Below are 16768 nucleotides of genomic sequence, written 5' to 3'. Positions count from 1 at the left end.
TTGTTAGTAGCCTCTTTCTTCTTGAGATCATGTACCTTCCTTATCAGAAAGAAKCTTGGAAAAAAACATTCTCTTGTCCTGAAAGTCCTTTTATGCAGAAGACACTTTATCCATATCCATGAATATTACCCATAGGCTTTCTTGTACATAAAGATTTAAATTTCTTCTGTGAACATACCAAAGGTGAAACACCTTGAAGGAGCAATTCTTACCATTGATCTCCTGAGCAATGTCCATAGTCACACCTAGAAAGGATAGTGTCTCTCCAGTGGGAAGCAGCACCTGTAACAAATAGCCAAGCATGGAGTTATCTTCACCTACCTCTGTRTTTAATCTCTTATCTGCAGCACAAAGAAATAACAAGACACATTTGCCTCATATTTTCCAGCACCACTTCACCACTGCAAACATGACACATTTTGGACCAGGAAATAAGTGTAAGTTAGTGAAAAGAAGGAATATCAGGTCACAGAAAAGAGCCACTTTGAAGACGAGTAGGACAATAATACAATATTTTTAAAAATCAAGACAGTTTAATTTATCTTAGAATCACCTCCTAGCCATGTAAGAAAACACCTCTTTGCCTTGCTGCCTGGAGAAGGAGACTGTTGACTACAGGGAAAGGCCCTCTTCCCCCAGGCTCTGCCTCTGACCTGGGAGTGCATGTGGCTCTTCATCCAGACAACTCGCACCACCTCATCAAACCACATCCCATCACAGCTGCTTGGCCCTGGGCTCAAGACTTTCTCTCACAAGCCTTCAAGGTGAAGGGTGTTTAGTGCTGATGCTCCAGCTTCCAAGCATTGTAGCAAACACCTTTTCAACACTTGGCAACCAGGACTTATGATTCTCCATAGCCTCAGACTTAGCCATGTTTAGGGGACATCATGGATCTCTCCAGAGATGAAGGTGATACTCAGGAGAAARTAACTGTGCCACTGCCAGCTGTGAGCTGCATATATTCCAGCCCTTCCATGACACACAGTGCCAACCCCTACCTCTTCTGCCATGTCTAACCCTCCTAAGGAGCCCATAATCCAGCCATGTCACCCAGCACCCCCAGGTCCTTTCTGCCAGGCCGTTTTCCAGCCACTCTTCCTCATGCCCGTAATACTGCATGGGGTTGTCGTGACCCAAGCGAAGGACCCAGCACTAGGTGTTACTGAATCTCATTCCACTGGCTTAGGCCCATCAGTCATTCCTCAGTCTACAACCATAGATAGAACGCCTAGAGCTGAAATTCACTGCTGGGAACAGACAAGGAGATACTTCTGCCCATATCAGTCCCCTCTTTCTTAATCAAAATCTCAACTCCTATGTTTACCTTGCAAAAATTGACTRTTCTTGGTTGATACCCACATATCCCAAAAGCCTGAGGCCTCCCTTCCCTTTCCCACCTCTCTCTGCTGCTAATTCTCTGTAGAGCCCCATTTCAGAGAATCTATAATCCTTTTAGTACTGTGGTAGATTTATTTTTGCCATAATGGTATTTTTTTAATTATACTACCTAACTAGGTCACTGCCTAACAATTTGAAGTCTATACTTGCCCATGTCTGCAAGCTGAGATCTGAAGCCTGCTTCTGGACACCAGCTTTGTTTTGTTACTCTCATCTGTTTGGAGTTTGTTTTTGTTTTTTTTTTTTGTTATTATTTCTTTTTCTTAGCTTACTCGTGAAATGGCAATAGTTACTTGCCTTATTACGGTATTTGAGTGTTCAGTAATCTATCTGCCCACAAAACTTTTGAACATATCAAGAGACTAACTTCTAAAGTATCAGTTATACACCAGTAGCTCCAGAATAGTATCTTCATCAAGAAAAATCTGGCTGCAAGAAAGAAATGTTGCATGTGTTCTGTTAAGTCTCAGTTCAGTCTCATTTACTCTAAGACTGATATATCATGCCCACACCATAGGAATAACAGTGCCAGAGCAGCATCAACATGTTCTTTGGATGAGTCATTTCTACRTGTTCCAAAAACCCCAAACCTTCCTTGCAAGTATCACTCAATAACAGAATCACAACATGTTGTGGTTAAAAACATGTACCAGAAGTCAATGAGACAAAGAAAGCAGATACTGAATGAGTCGATGAGCAAAGAGYGTAGTAGTTATGGTTCTCTCTGACATTTAACACTGATGAAAGCACTATATCACAGAGCCATACAAAGATTTACATAAACAGAAAAACTATCATGAAAYGGAGAACTTAGGCCAATAGTTAAATCAATACAATCCTTCATATGAACATTTTTGCTTCAGCACAGAGAAGTTTCAAAAAACACTAGTTCATGGTGTTTTGGAGGCTGTCCAAGCTAAGTTAAAAAAGTTGCAATAGGTCTGAAATAAGTACCCCCAAGAGGAACACTATCAGCTTAACTATGTTAGGTTATCTGTATGGATAAAATTGATCAATAATTGATCAAACTTTCACCTGAAGAATACTGCTCTCAGCATAGACTTGCTGCTTTGATAARTGTACAGGACAAAATCTACATTTGAAAAGAAAAGATTCCACTCAGTTCTTGCTCTGGGAAGATGGAYGCTTTGTTGCACAAATATCTTTTCACTGCTGTCAGTTAAATAGATCATTTTGTCACCCTGATTGCTTGGTGGATGAGAATTAAGTCAGGAACTATTTACAATGACTCAGCCAATACAAATCCATGGAAGCCTGTATCCAGTGTGCTGAGAGAGTTGGCTGATGTAATTTCAAGACCACTCTCCATGATCACTGGGAAGCCACAGAGATCAAGATCCCCAGTGACTGGAGGCAAAACCCCCCACTCATTCATACCATCTCAGAAAAAGCCAAAGTAACAACTTGGAGAAGATAACTGAACCCGTTTCTTACATTCAAGCATTTCCTGAATTTCAGCCTGCACTCATTGCCTTTTGCCATTTCACTAGGCAGCATCAGAGAAGAGTCTGGCTCTGTTGTCTTTATTGCCTCCTTCAGCTGTTTATCTACCTTGACAAGATCCCCTAAGCCTTTTCTCCCCCAGCCTAAACAATCCCAGCTCTCATCCTCTCCCAGTTGTTTCAGTCTTCAATCCTATTATTCCTGGCCTCTTGCTGCATACCCCCTAGAATATTCATTCCCCCTTGTACTGGGAACTCAGCACTGGACCCCCCCTATTCAGATGCGTCTCACTGAGGAGCAGGGACAGGATCACCTCGCTCCATCTTGCTGGGAAGACCCTGCCTGATGCAGCCCAGGMAGCTCTGAGTTTTTGAGGCCACGAGGGTGCACTGCTGGCTGATCTCAGCTCAGTGTCCACCAGGACCCCCACAGCTCTTTCTGCCGAGATGCTCTCCAGCCAGCTGGCCTGGGRTTTTTATTCCTCCAGGTACAAGACTCCATATTTCCCCTCAGTGAACTCCATGAGGTTCCTATTAGCCCATTTCTCCATGTTAAGGTCCTTCTGAATAGCAGCCCTCTGGTGCTTAACTCTGCCCTGTGACCCAGGTCATTTATGAAGGTTTCTACCAGTGTAAAGATTCTGCATTAATAGGGTGCACCAGTGAAAACAAGTTTTCAGCTTGGCTTCATGTCACTGATCACAGGGTTCAGCCACCTCTCAACACACCTGCTCACCTTCAGCTTCACACAGTCCATCAGTCATCATTTTGGGAAGATGTTATTKGGSACAGYGTCAAAAGCCTTGCTAAAGRCAAGATAMACAACATCCAGCACTCTCCCCTCATCCACTGTTGCGGTCATCTAACTGTAGAAGGCTATCCGGCATGCTTTTCCTTCCATAAACCCATTCCAACTACTACTAACCGCCTTCTTGTACATTTTGGAAATGGTTTCCAGGACTATTTGCTTCATTAGCTTCCCAGAGATTAAGGGAATAGTCTTGTTCCTCTAATTTTCTTGTCTGCCTTGAGGTTAGGAAGGACATTTGCTTTCCTCCAGCCCTCAGGAATCCTGTTCRTTGCCGTAACCTTTTAGATAATTAAAAACAGCTTCACAAAGCCATCAGCCAGCTCCTTCACCAGTCATGGAGGCATYCCATAAAACCATGTATGGTCCATTTCTTTAAGCATTCCTTACCTWGAAGCTTCTCATCCAAGGGGCAACCTTTGTGGCTTTAGCATTTCCCACTGGCGTCAGCGGCCTGCAATCCCAAAGGCTGGTCTYCCCAGGAGACACCAAGGCAAAGATGACACGGAGTATCACGGAGTTTCCTTTGCACATGGATTCTGGTCCCGCTTAGCAGAAGGGCCACACTTCCTCGGATCTTTGTTTTGCAGCTGGTGTATCTGTAGAAGGCCTCTTGTCCTCCACATCCCTTCTAAGTTCACCTACAGGTGGGCTTTGCTTTGCCTTCCCCAGTCCCAGAGTTCCTAGGCACAGGAACTCTGCCCCCCTCACAGGATACCTGTACCAGCAGTCTTCCCTACAAACTTTTTCATGGTGTGCACGGCACAAAAATGATGGGCAGTGGCGCATGAGTTGAAAAAAGAGAGGTTCAGCCAAGATAAGGAAAAACCTTTTCCCCACCCCATGCACACTTCATGTGTGTTTTGTCTCTGTCCTGTTCACCTACGGAGCTCCTGCATGTTAATCAGGGAAGGCAGCAGTCGGCAGAGATGTGCAACCCTGCTCGGATGCACATTATCACCTCATCAGCAATGCAAACTGATGCCCAGAGGAACTTCTGTACTAGAGCAAGCATTGAGACACTCAGTACTTGTATCTGCCACCTGAACAGAGTGCTCAGGCATTTAGATTTTCACTAACCTGTCACATTAACGAACAGAGTGACAATTTTTAATAAGCCATTTTTTATTGAGAGTTAAGATCATGTTTCCCCACGGTGTGCAGAACGCACTATGAAAACAAAATACAGAAGATCACTTTAGTAAATACACACTGGTTAAGCAATGCTACTTTTTTTTGGCAAAGTGCTGTATTTTGTCTGTTTTCAGCTTGTGTTAAACTATTAAAAATAAGAGCCACACATTCTTCCATATCAAAAGACTGCTACAAATAGAGAAGTGGCTCTGGAGAGAAGCTGCCATATATGCATAGACTGATGTACAGTATTAATCCSAACTGAAATGTCCCTTTTGAATCTTCAAGTTTGCTGTGTAGAAGGCACAGTTTAAAATGCAAATCTGTCCATTGACCAATACATATGAAAATACAATTTCAGCAAGATTCATGAATATCAATCAGTATGAGACAGTGCAAGGCCTCCACTTCTACAAGAAAAAACACACACTTTAATACAATTCAAAAAAACCATATAAAAAGCCACACAGCTCACTATTAAAACAGAAAACCAAAACAAATCTATTTGCCCAATAGCTCCAGGCACAAAACAGGGCTAGACCAACATAAATATGTAAAACAAATTAAAAAAAAAAAAGCCATTGATGTAGTACTCACACAATAATATGGTTTCCAATATTACAAATTGAGAAGCACAGCTTTGTGCAACAAAATAGTTTATATCCTGAAAGATATAGGTTTTCATCACCAGAAAGTCATCTAGTAATGTAGTATAAAAAGATCAGTATCTCCCAATTCTAGGAGCAGTCTAAAGTTGCATTTACTTGCCTACTAAGAAGAACAGACCAAGGCTCTCATTTTAATGCCTGGGAGCCTCATACTCTCAACTCCATCTCCCCATTAAGAGTTAAGGGATTACCTACTCCTTCCAACATAGGGAGGTGGAGACTCCATCTTCCTTCATTTTACTTTAAGAAAATTAAAGCTGAAGGAAAGTAGTTACTTTTATACAAAGAAAAGTAATACAGGAAAGCAAAGAATTTTCCTGAGCTAGAAAGTTGGCAGCAAGGATAAGGAAGTTTAAGCCAGACAAAAAGTTGGAGTGATAAAGGTAGATAATCTGAGGCAAGTAAGAGTACTTGTGAACAGGTAACAGACTGGTGAAACTACAGCTATTTGCAGATAAACCAAAGCAGTCAGACCACATGAGAATTGTTGTATGGACATGGGCACATACTGCTGAAAAGAGCAGTAATAAAAGACCTGTTTTGGAAACTCATTATGCAAACAATTTTCTTTCAGCATCCATGTAAATTCAATGTGTCAAAAAAAAAAAAAAAAAGACTAGTGTATCCAAGAAAGCACCTCTCACTTTTACACATTTAATTATTTTCAACATCCCTTTGTGACAATCCTAATTAATTACAGAGAAGCAGCACATCTGCAGTGAAACAGAGACTATAAATGCTGATTCCTGTATGCTAAGTAGGTTCCACAACAATTCCAGCTGCAGAACATCCAACAGTACCACTACATCAAGGTCAATCTGAATTATTGGGGTTTTGCTTCAGTGAAACTGAAGCAGTTGGCTGAATTTAAATACTTCATAGGTCTGGAATAACTCACATTATTGACCTTGCTTTATTTCAAAGACTCCTCACAAGACTTCTTTATACCAACATCTGTATAAGGACTACTGGAAGACAGAGCTGATGCAATGTTAACACTTTAATGCCCTAGGCACTAAACTCAAGGGAAAACACAGCAAATCACATTAAGCCTGGCAGAAAGGGCGATAAACTTAACCTGTATTTCTCCCCTTCCTTCAGTGCAGATTTCTGCTTCCTTACCTCCATACCCATTTAATCCACTTCCCAGACTGATTTATCAGGGTTCAGCATGCCACATGGCTGCTGTGTAATGCACAGGTTTTGTTAACAGGTGAACTTTATCTGTGGTTGTAGTTGACAGTGCTGCCAACTTCCAAACCATCTTGTACAGTGTTCTTCAGAAAACTACTTGTTAGTTTTGAATGGCTTTTCTTTCCTTTTGGCCCATGGAATTGCTATCCAGTCCTTCTGCCTCCAATGGGCTAAGAGACCAACCATGGCTGATCAGTCAATTTTTATACATCCTGTTATTGCTGTGTTTAGTTCTGTAAGACCATATTTCAGCATCCACTTCCCCCTGCCTCACATCGCCCTTCATTTCCCGTCCCCATTAATTTGGACTTCATTTTCAGAAACGAAGAGAGAAAATTAGGAGAACTTAGAATAAAAGCTTCCTTCTAGCTACTTTTGAGCTACTTTCAATCTGTAAATATGAGACAATCTAACAGGAATTTGTAGCTCATAAATAGCTGTCCATCAGCCTGACTTCTACGAAGAGCAGTCAGCTACTGATAGGACTAAAAAAATGGTCAATCCACCATCTTTTTCCTTTAACTAGACTAGAGATTAAATGAGATAGGGTAGGGGAAATACATGTTTCAAAGACAAATAGTTAGAGAAAGGAGTAATAACTCAAACTTCACCAAGTAAAACCCAGTTCAGTTCTCTGTGTTGTGTATCTGCATGTTACCCAAAGGATCACTTTTCTTCCCACTTCACTGTGAGGTACTACATCTGTAACACCAGCATCATATTGTACTGCAACAATATTGGTGGGACATTTAACACTTTCAATATCCATATCAAATACCCAGCACACCTACACAGACTCCACTAACGCAAGTAAGTTCTAGGGATTTGGATGAGATGTCCTTCTTGAAACAGCTCAGCGCAGCTATGTAATATCCACTGGCAGCTATAGTATTTCCTTGTTAGAAAGTAATTGTATATGCTGAATACAGACAGATACACAAGCTGTCAAGTACTGGTCATAAAAGCATATGGCTAACCTCAAATTTTCTAACTCCATTTTGATTAATGCAAAATGTAACTGATTTCCATCTCACTTAAGTTTCTTTAAWATACCAACTAAGAACCCATCTATACATCATAGTTTATAAAAYAGCACACAAACTATCGTACTGATAGGCTTCCAAGACATTGATATTTAACATCAACATTTAGAACTTGCTGCAAGATGTTTGGAGATTTGTGTCTTTTGAAAGTAATGCAACACTAGTTACGATTGTGTTTGAGGGATTGACAATCAGTGTCAGATTGACCACACTTACCTACACATGAAAACAAGAGCAATCTAAGAAACAATTAGATCAAAGATTAAAACCACAAGAACCATCAGTAATTGAACTGACGCTGGCAAGGCTGGTGAACGAACAGTCCGTTGTGCTTGATTTGCCGAGAGTGGCAATCCCTGGTAAGGTTTTGGCGGCGGAGACTGTTTCTGTTGAGATAGTGTCTTTCATTATGCTCTTTTATCCAGTGGGTAGGACGAAAGCTCTTGGTTTTTTCCAGGAAAGTTGAACTAGTAGCAAGAGCAGTGACATAGCAGTGAACTCGCTGTCCTGTTTCATTTTGGGGCTCCAGTCTAGAAATGTAACAAATAGGTATCAGTCACTACGGAGGTGCATTGGAAAGACAAGCAAAATAAAGGGTAGAGTGTGGACACCAACATCCAGCATTTCAAAAGTGTGCCCTTGCTCTACTGGACAGAAATTTGGGCTGAGCTGAGGTCAAGCCACTCACCACACTGTTAAGTAATGTGTAGTGCTGCTAAAACTCACTTATTCTGTGAAAKCCCCATAACAGCCTTTGGACTTTCACTGTCATACTCTACTGTGCTCCTTCCTCCCCACACCACCTCCCTAAGYCCAAGATGCAACAGAGATGAGAAATAAGGCAATGTGTGTCACACTGCTCCAGCTTTAGAAGACTCGAGAGTTATCCACTAGGCAAAGTTTGGTTTTAAATCATCTTGAACATAGGTGGTTTAGCCTCAAAACAGAAGCACACTAACAAAAGTGCATTTCAATTGCTAGCTACACAAGTCAATCCAAACAACGTTCATGCAGAGGAAGGGAGAGGTAGACCAGTTGTGACACACATGGGAAGAAACATAGAAGTATTGTTCCTCAAACAGCCCCTTAAATTTCAGGAGCAGTGAGTCAGCATTTTTGGCAAACCCTTGCTTCATCATGCACTAGTGAAAAACAAACCAGTAGCCTGTGCAAGCAGCAACTGACATATTGAAAAAGGACTTCCCTACTTGACAGAACAATCACTGGCATTTCCTGAAATTTCCAAAGTAAAGTTAAAAATAGCCTGGCCATTTTAAAAGCAAAGCAAAACCCAAATCTGAGTRCTAGAGCTGGTGTGAGACCAGTAGCAGCAGAATTTCTTGCCTTCTCTCTCCCCATTCAGAGCCCAACAACCAGCTGTCAGCTGGTCAGTGGTACCCAGGAAAGATGCCTGCAAGGCCAGGAACTTGGTCAGGCATGAGCAAGAGGTCTCTTGAGAAGTCTGTTTTTCAGCACTAGCATGACTTTAYCATAGAGTCTCTTCTGGAAGAGCTTAACTTGCAAGTATTGTATAATGTCTCTGTAGACCTAAGTCTGGTCTGCAATGCCCATGGTGCACCCTTTGTAGCCTTACTCTGGGAGGCTGCAGGTGTCTGACATGAAGTAAGGTCTTCTGCCTCTCCCCAGTCCACTCTGGAGGGAAGTACTCCTTGTTATCAAGGAAATACTCCCTCCCTTCTATTTTTTTTCTTATTTTAAATGTCCTAATCTTGCTTTTGGATCCTTAGGTAGCTTTATATGACTGACTGAAGACTRGAGACTGCTGAACAGTTATATATGAAATGCTGGTCTTCCCCTGCTTATTCACTGGATATTGTCCTAAACCTAGCATTTGAAATGTCAAGCAAAAAAAAAAAAAGGTGAACAACACAGCACAAATCAATTCCCAGTGCCTTGTAAATACATTTGTTGCCAATTACACCAGTTTAATTTACATGAGGGTTATCTGCAAATACGGGACTACTATTTTCTAGATGGAGTGATCCCTYAGCACATCCAACAGTGGTGGAGGTGGAACTTCAAGTGAAGGCTTTCTGGGGAAAGTTACTAAGGAGCCAGGAAGCCACAACACAGTTATTGCAACCTGTGTTTCCTAAGCATACCCTTAGCTAGCAAAGGGCAGCAASTGCTAATACAAACTGTTGTGGTTTTGTTATGGAAAAATATGACTAATCTGACAAATASGGAAGTTTATACAACATCCTTTTGCTTTGAAAGGAATTTAAAATGAGAAAAGAGATTTACTTCACAAAAAGAGAAAAACTGGTTTAAACTTGCTGGCTGAAGATACTTCAGCTTTTTTCTCCCACTCTTATCAAATACCCTTCCAGCGATGGTTTGCAAATCAACACTCTTCTATTCGTCATCMAAAAGTCACACTGGGATATCAGAGGTGGTTTGAATTAGCTCAAAGGCCACTCTTCCAAATGGGAATGTTTTGGTACAAAGTGCATTTGGAAGGCTGACACTAGTGAGCTCCATGCAGCAAGAGAATAGGGTTGATGAGTCTCCATCATACTGCCAAAATGAAATTTTAGAGGGGCTGTGTCTTAAGCCAGACCATCACTACACACATTTGCTGCTGTGCTCCCAGTGTCTATTTTGCTAGAAAGCAGAAGCATCCTGCTCATGGTGCYACAGAACCACACCTCACAAGAAACATTAAGGGCTTCAGATCCCGACCCAATTATTGTTTCAGTCATTTTTCTGCACTTAGCGTTTTGGCTTGTTAAAGCAGATGTAGTTAGGCTTGATCAAGTAATCACTTGGCACAAAGGTTAGTCCTAAAACCAGTATTGCTTTGGCAGACAAAGCTCTAGAGGAAGCAGTGTTGCTAGCAGCCTGATCAAACAAAAAGCACTGTCCCAAAACAGTAGTACTTACTGTGCCAGTGTGCCTTAAGCAGCTTTTCTTGGCCCTACAATATTAAATGGCCAACCATTAAACCACTAGAGACTTCAAAACAGCTTTTGAAACTTACTGCAATATCAGTSTAACCAATGTTCCAAAATTCTGCAGATCTATATCAGCTTTAGAATTAAGTCTCATCCCAGCTGCCATACCATTACCCTGTACAACAGCCTAGATCCTCTGACAAAGCAACAGCACAGAATTCAATGTGAAGAGATTTAATTACACTCTAGCTGAAGAGCACATCTTTAGCTTCCCCACACATTAAAGCAGCTTAACTGGAGTGTATAAGATAGGATTCTTTTCTGGAAGAATTTACATCAGTATCCCCAGCTCAAGTGAGTGAAAAGTCAGTATCCAACTTCAGAACGTAACCACTCACCACAAATTGGTATTTTAGATGAAGTGGCTTACTGTCTTTCTCTAGGGTATGCCTTGCAGATTCCTTCAGACCCTCATTTTAAAAAGTGCTGTCTGCTCATKTTTTTCCCCAATTTAACTCAAACTAGACCCCTGATGCTTTACATCATAAACTTTCCTCCCCAAATAATTATACAAATCCTACTCCAAGATCAATAGTATCAGCACTATACCTCAACATTATACCACAGCACGTCATCTCACCTGTTTCTTGACACTAAGAACTTAAATATGGTAAGGAGCTGATGAGGCAAGTCAATAGGTTCTACCTACTCAACTGCTACACTCATTTCTTCCCGTGTCTCATAGCTTAGTGTACTATGATTTTTTTTCTTTAGTATTATTCTTTCTAAACTTAAGAACTAGATGGGTTGAAAAGTCAGTCTTTGTTATTAACTGGGATTCACAAAACACACAATTATTTCAAAACCAATGAATGCATGGACAAGCGTGGAGTCATTATGGCACAGACATGCTCTTTACATACATCCACAACACCAAAGAATGCCAGTGCATGGCAAATGTGCCTCAACAATAAACCCACATGGATAGATTTTTAGAACCAACAAACAAAAAGCTAAAACTTCTTATCTTGCTAAAAGCAGAAGTTTGCAGCAAAATGTTTGCATTAAAGGGGACTAAGTTTTGTGAAATCTTTCTGTTGGCTTTTGTTCCACAAGTCACTTGTGGGAAAAAGTAATCCTGTCATTATCTATCACTAGGTTGAGGAATGAAAAAAACAAAAAAAAAAAAACTCTCACCTAAACCCCAAACCACTTCTCTGTCAGGATAGTTAAAGTACTATGTTTCACTTCATAGAGTAAGTGAAAGAGTACTGACTAGCAGTTATGAAAAACACACACGGCTGTGGAGGGGCAAAGTACTTTCATATCTACATTACTGGCTGTACAATTAACTGTCACCAGTTTCAACAGGACTGGAGGATACTCTGCAGTGGAGTAATAGGGCTCCATAAATATTCATTGTAGTGCCAAAATAACATACCCAACTGTTTCCCAACATGGTCATCTTGTATAACATTTTTCTGAGCAGGCAGGCAGCCCTGACCACTCTACACACCTTGTGTAGTATTCATGCTTTATTCACCTCCTCCGAAATAAGCTGGAAAATTCAGTATTAAGTGTCTACACTGATTAAGTAGAAACCAGATATTTTCAGCACCAGAGCTCCTAGACAAGAGAATTCAGACATACCTGGGACTACCTGGGCTGTGAAACTCCTCATCCCCACATCCAGTCTCATTAAGGCTGTGACAGGTATTGTGGACAGCATATACAGACATGCTGGGATGCTCTATTAAGAGGTTCTCCATCGGACTGGTCTCCACTTTGATAGTGGTTAATCCACCTGCAGTAAAACACGGGGGAGGGGTAATAAACCAGCTCTCCTCCATAGGACATGACTCAAACTGGATGAAGCAAGACTCGCTGGCCTCTGGCAAGTGCTCCAAGGGAGACGATAAACAAGAGAAGACGGGCGAGCTGTCCGCGGCTGATGCTTCAACAATGTCTGCTTCATCCACGGAGCAATTAGTGCAAGTGTCTGCTGTAAGGGACCATTCGTCAGTGGAGAGGAACCCATGGATGTTGGTGATGGCAGGAGGTTGAAAACAACGAGGTTGCACACAGCCAGAAATGTGATATGAAAAAGATAATAATAAAAAACAAACAAACAAAAAAGCTCTATTAGCAAATACACAAGTTTTAACTCTTTAAAAGCAGGGGAAGGGAAAAGGGAGTTTCCAGACAAACCATGTTAGACATGGGAAACAACTGTTATCAGTAAAGCTATATAATTGCGAAATAAGTCAAACATATTWTATTTGTACAAGTGGTTCTGCTGAAGCCTGTGTCAGGCTTATAAACTGACAATTTTTCTGATCGATTTACATAACACATATTAGCACATTTGTTTGGAAGACACCCTGCACTCTAATCCCACACTGGTTTTGCTTAGATAAAGTTTCCCCAAACTACCCATTTGTTCACATGGAAGTAAGACAAACAAGAGCCAGAGCAAGACAAGGACAGAGCTTATGACTGACAGACATCTTACCTATAAAGTCAACCAGAATCCACTCGTCATCTTCTTTCTCACTGAACTCTGGCTCTTGGCTGGACAAGCTATCAATCTCTCCCATAAGCATGTTATTTAACCTCTGGAACATTACTAAGGCAGGAACAAGACTTTGGCTGGTAGGTCTTTATATCCAAGGTTCAAGGCACAGTTCACACTGTACTAGCAGAGTGGCACAGACTTGAGATTAAAGTGCATAGATGCTTTATCAGCTTAGGTACGGGACATGCAGAAGCATGACTTGTAAACAGTTTTGTATGAAACCTGCAAAAAATGATGACAAGGGTCTTAATGACAAAGCAAAAGGTAACATCCCCAGTGAACAAATTAAAACCCCCTTGTTAGTGCAGTCTGAGGTACCAGYGAACATTTTTCTCCAAAGAGGAGAGGCAGCTTCACTGGCATTCACCATCCCCTCCCAGCTAGATACAAAAACCCCCCAATCCTAGGTCTCACTGGGGAGCTGACTGCCTTCCTCCCAATCCTCCTGCCCAAGAAAAGGYGTGTTTAGCTGTCAGTCCCACCTTCTCCTAACGGAGGAGAGGACTCTTGTACAGGAGCCTTGTGCCTGCAATCCCCAAGGCGCTCCCCCAGCTCCCTGCCTGTCTTTCTCCACATCAGAGAGATGGCAAGGGCATGTTTTCTGCTCCAGACAGCTCAGCTCCTCTATTGACACAGGAGCCCCTGTGAGGGCTCCCAGAGAAGCCCAAAGCAGTGTTTCTCCTGTGTCTCATCACACATTTTGGGGCCACTGACTACAAATAGGAAGGCACACCCTGTGTTCAGGTTCAAAGTACATCACAGAGTTACAAGTGAGATCGTTTACACAGCAACCACCCTACTGGTCATGTATGGTAAGTGTAAGGAATATGGAAAGGAATCATGTATGCTTTACTAAACCCAGTGTTTATCTCYGTATACTCCCCTAAATCTACATGTAATTGGTCACCATAAACCTGACATCTGCATCTGGCATTTAAGATGAAAAAAACTCCCTTAGTACCAAGAAGATGAATGTTCAAAGGCCTCAGATCAGCACACTTACAGCCTTTTGTATTTATGTGTGAGCCAATAAATAGAAGTCATTAAAGCAGCTGAAAAAGTAAAAATTATGGGGAAAATATTCACCAACCTAACTACAAGTTATTTTTGCCCATAGAAATATTTGAATCATCACAGAAAGTCAGAATTATTACACATTAAATACCTGTTTGACAATTAAATACAAAAGAAYATATCTCTGCAAAACATTATGAGTGCCTGAATTAACAAAGAGAAAGGGAGTAAGACACATGGCAGTAAACAAACCCAGATATTAAAAGAAAATATAATCCCTAAAGAATATTATTTAAGGTCAGTATACTCTCTTTCACCCTAGAACTCCCAGGACACACTMAAGAGTCGTTTGGCCTCCTGTGTCATCTTATCCCAGGACACCAGACCCCATCACCTACTTGTTCAATGGAAGGACAAGCACTTGCTCTATGCTGCACTGCTCCTGTACACATTTATGCAGCTTCATCCTTATTCAAATAGCACAGAAGGATAGGAGCAGAATTTAAAGTAGTCTTCAGGAGCAATATGAAAAGGTACAGTGAAACTCAAGAAACTATGCAATCTACTTCCTCAAGAGAAACTACTGACTGCTGGAAAATACAAGATTAGAAACACTGGCTCAGCTGCAAGACTATTTTTAAGGACCACAYTTGAAAATGAAACATCAGGGCTCTCCTRAAGAGAGCYACAAAAATGATCAGAAGTCTAGAGAAAATTAATATAATTTWAAAAATGGAAAGGCTTAACAGAGGGAAGGAATAAATTACAACAGTAGTCAATTATGTGAAGAAAGAGGCCTTTTTTTTACATTTATTGCCTTCTTTGACACTCAAAGCAAGCAGAAGTGGCTTTAAACTGCAGCAAACTTCAACTGCAGTGGTTACTAGCAGGAAACACTTTTAACCATTAAGGTCGCTAAGCCCTGGATGGGTTACCTAAGGAAACACCAAATGCCTACAGTGTTCCTGAGTACCTTCTTCAGATGGTTTGAGTGCTTCAATTATAGGCAGAGCTTACCATGGATAAGGAAATAAACTCCAMGTGAAAGCTTGAAGTCTGTAGCTTTCCAGCTACCTTCCACATCCTTCCCTAACTCTCTTCTGGCACAAGGCCTATGGAGAAATGAGTTTGTTTTTTCTTTAGGCTAATAGCAAGCCATTGCAAGGCTGCTGATCGGCACTGGCTTTCCCTGTACTCCCACACACATGTGTTGCCTCCTTCCTAGATCAAGCCTGGAGGTACCTTCAGGCAGAAGCTGTCTTTTTTGTTCTGTACAGAGAGGAGCAAGTTGAGAGCTTACACTCCTTTATTAAGGCTCCCGAGGCATCACASCAACATAAAATAATTAATCCCTAACAAGCAGGGGAGAGATCACTGTTCCTGAGAATGTAAGCTAAACAAACCTCAGCTTTTGACCCACAAAAGACTTTCTGTAGATCAAAAGCAGTTTGTCCCATTTTTCCCTTCCCCCACCCCAAGGAGGATTCAAAAAAACATCTGAATCATTTTGTCCTGGTTTCATCTCCAGCTGGACTTAAAACCACGACACATTTAGAAAGTGGTTGATGCTTTGATATCCTTTGGGACAAGGACCTTTAAAAAGGCCACACTTGTGTGCTATTGTGCAAGTCAGRCAGTAAAAGAGAAGTTAGGCTGCTATCAAGGGCCATCGTCCAGGGAGGAAAACAGGACAGARACCGAGAGATTTTTTCAAGTTCTTAGACAGGAACTGCCAGCTGCAGAAAAACATAAGCCTGGGAACAACTGACTCAGCTGCAGTAATGATTAAGAGGCTGTTACAGATAACACATCCAATGAATGTCAACAATACAGTATCGCTGCATTAAAAAAGGGGTTTTTTTTTAATTTTTCTTTTTGTTTTTTTTCTAACCTAGCAAGGAGATGGGGTATGTTCTAAGCAAAAAGCTAACACAACCCAAAAAAGACACCTCCCAAGCCCTGTTCAGCCTTGTGTCGGAGGGAGCCGAGCTGCGGATCCCCCCTCGCCCTCAGCCCGCAGCTCCGTAACCACCGCCAGGAGGCTCCAAACAGCCGCTCCCAGCGGCGCCGGGGCTGACCCGGCAGAGCCCGAGCAGCTGCGCACCTTCCCGGCTGCTCTCCGGAGCTGGGAGCGGGGCGGAGGGACGGGAGCTCCGGCTGCTCGGCAGCCGGGAAAACGCCAAAAGCGCCCGGCTTCGGCGCCTTCCCAGCGGAGAGAAGCCGGGATGGGCGCACGGGAAAACGGGAGCTCCACTGCTGCTGCTGCTCTCCACCGCTCAAACCGCAGGACACCATCACAACCGGGACAGCAGCAGCGCGCTGGGTGCCCGCAGTTCCCCGCGAAACGAACTCACCCAGACCGCACTCAGCCCGGCTCCGCGCCCGCGCCGACTCCGCGGAGCCCTTTGTTGYCAGGGCCCGGCGCAGCTGACGGCCGGCCGCCGGCCACGCCCCCCCGCCCCTCCGCCAATGGGCGCCGCCGCCGCCTGTCGCTAACGCACGTGACGGGCGGGCGGGACACGCAGGGGGCGGGGCGAAGCGTCCGGAGCCCTCCCC

At 42.5% G+C, this 16768-nt stretch overlaps 1 protein-coding gene across 5 annotated transcripts; it reads right to left on the bottom strand.

The window, feature by feature from the left end:
- Positions 1 to 4771: 4771 nt before the first annotated feature.
- TP53INP1 (tumor protein p53 inducible nuclear protein 1) lies at positions 4772 to 16671 on the bottom strand. Of its 5 annotated transcripts, none has more exons than XM_057370325.1 (5): positions 16567 to 16671; positions 13136 to 13420; positions 12274 to 12622; positions 10613 to 10646; positions 8158 to 8238 (listed from the first exon to the last, which is right to left on the bottom strand). In XM_057370325.1, exons 2-5 carry the CDS (start codon positions 13245 to 13247, stop codon positions 8221 to 8223), a joined length of 513 nt encoding a protein of 170 aa, XP_057226308.1. In that variant the 5' UTR covers positions 13248 to 13420; positions 16567 to 16671; the 3' UTR covers positions 8158 to 8220. The 5 variants fall into 5 exon arrangements, with proteins under 5 accessions (XP_057226303.1, XP_057226306.1, XP_057226305.1 ...); XM_057370324.1 differs by having other exon boundaries at positions 12274 to 12625; positions 16567 to 16669; XM_057370320.1 differs by lacking the exon at positions 10613 to 10646 and having other exon boundaries at positions 4772 to 8238; positions 12274 to 12625; positions 16567 to 16664.
- Between the last annotated feature and the right edge of the window lie 97 nt (positions 16672 to 16768).

This window comes from Malurus melanocephalus, unplaced genomic scaffold, assembly GCF_030028575.1.
Source record: "Malurus melanocephalus ecotype Western Australia unplaced genomic scaffold, MMel_1.1 scaffold_123, whole genome shotgun sequence".
Classification (NCBI taxonomy): domain Eukaryota; kingdom Metazoa; phylum Chordata; class Aves; order Passeriformes; family Maluridae; genus Malurus; species Malurus melanocephalus.
The sequence above is the reverse complement of the archived record's forward strand: the minus strand, read 5'-3'. Positions and strand labels throughout refer to the sequence as shown.

Coding starts and splice junctions, on each gene's coding strand:
- TP53INP1 (XM_057370320.1), bottom strand. CDS start 13,247: ATGTTCCAGAGGTTAAATAACATGCTTATGGGAGAGATTGATAGCTTG. Junction 12,626..13,135: donor GATTCTGGTTGACTTTATAG/GTAAGATGTCTG, acceptor GGTCCCTTACAG/CAGACACTTGCACTAATTGC. Junction 8,239..12,273: donor CACAGCCCAGGTAGTCCCAG/GTATGTCTGAAT, acceptor TTACATTTCTAG/ACTGGAGCCCCAAAATGAAA.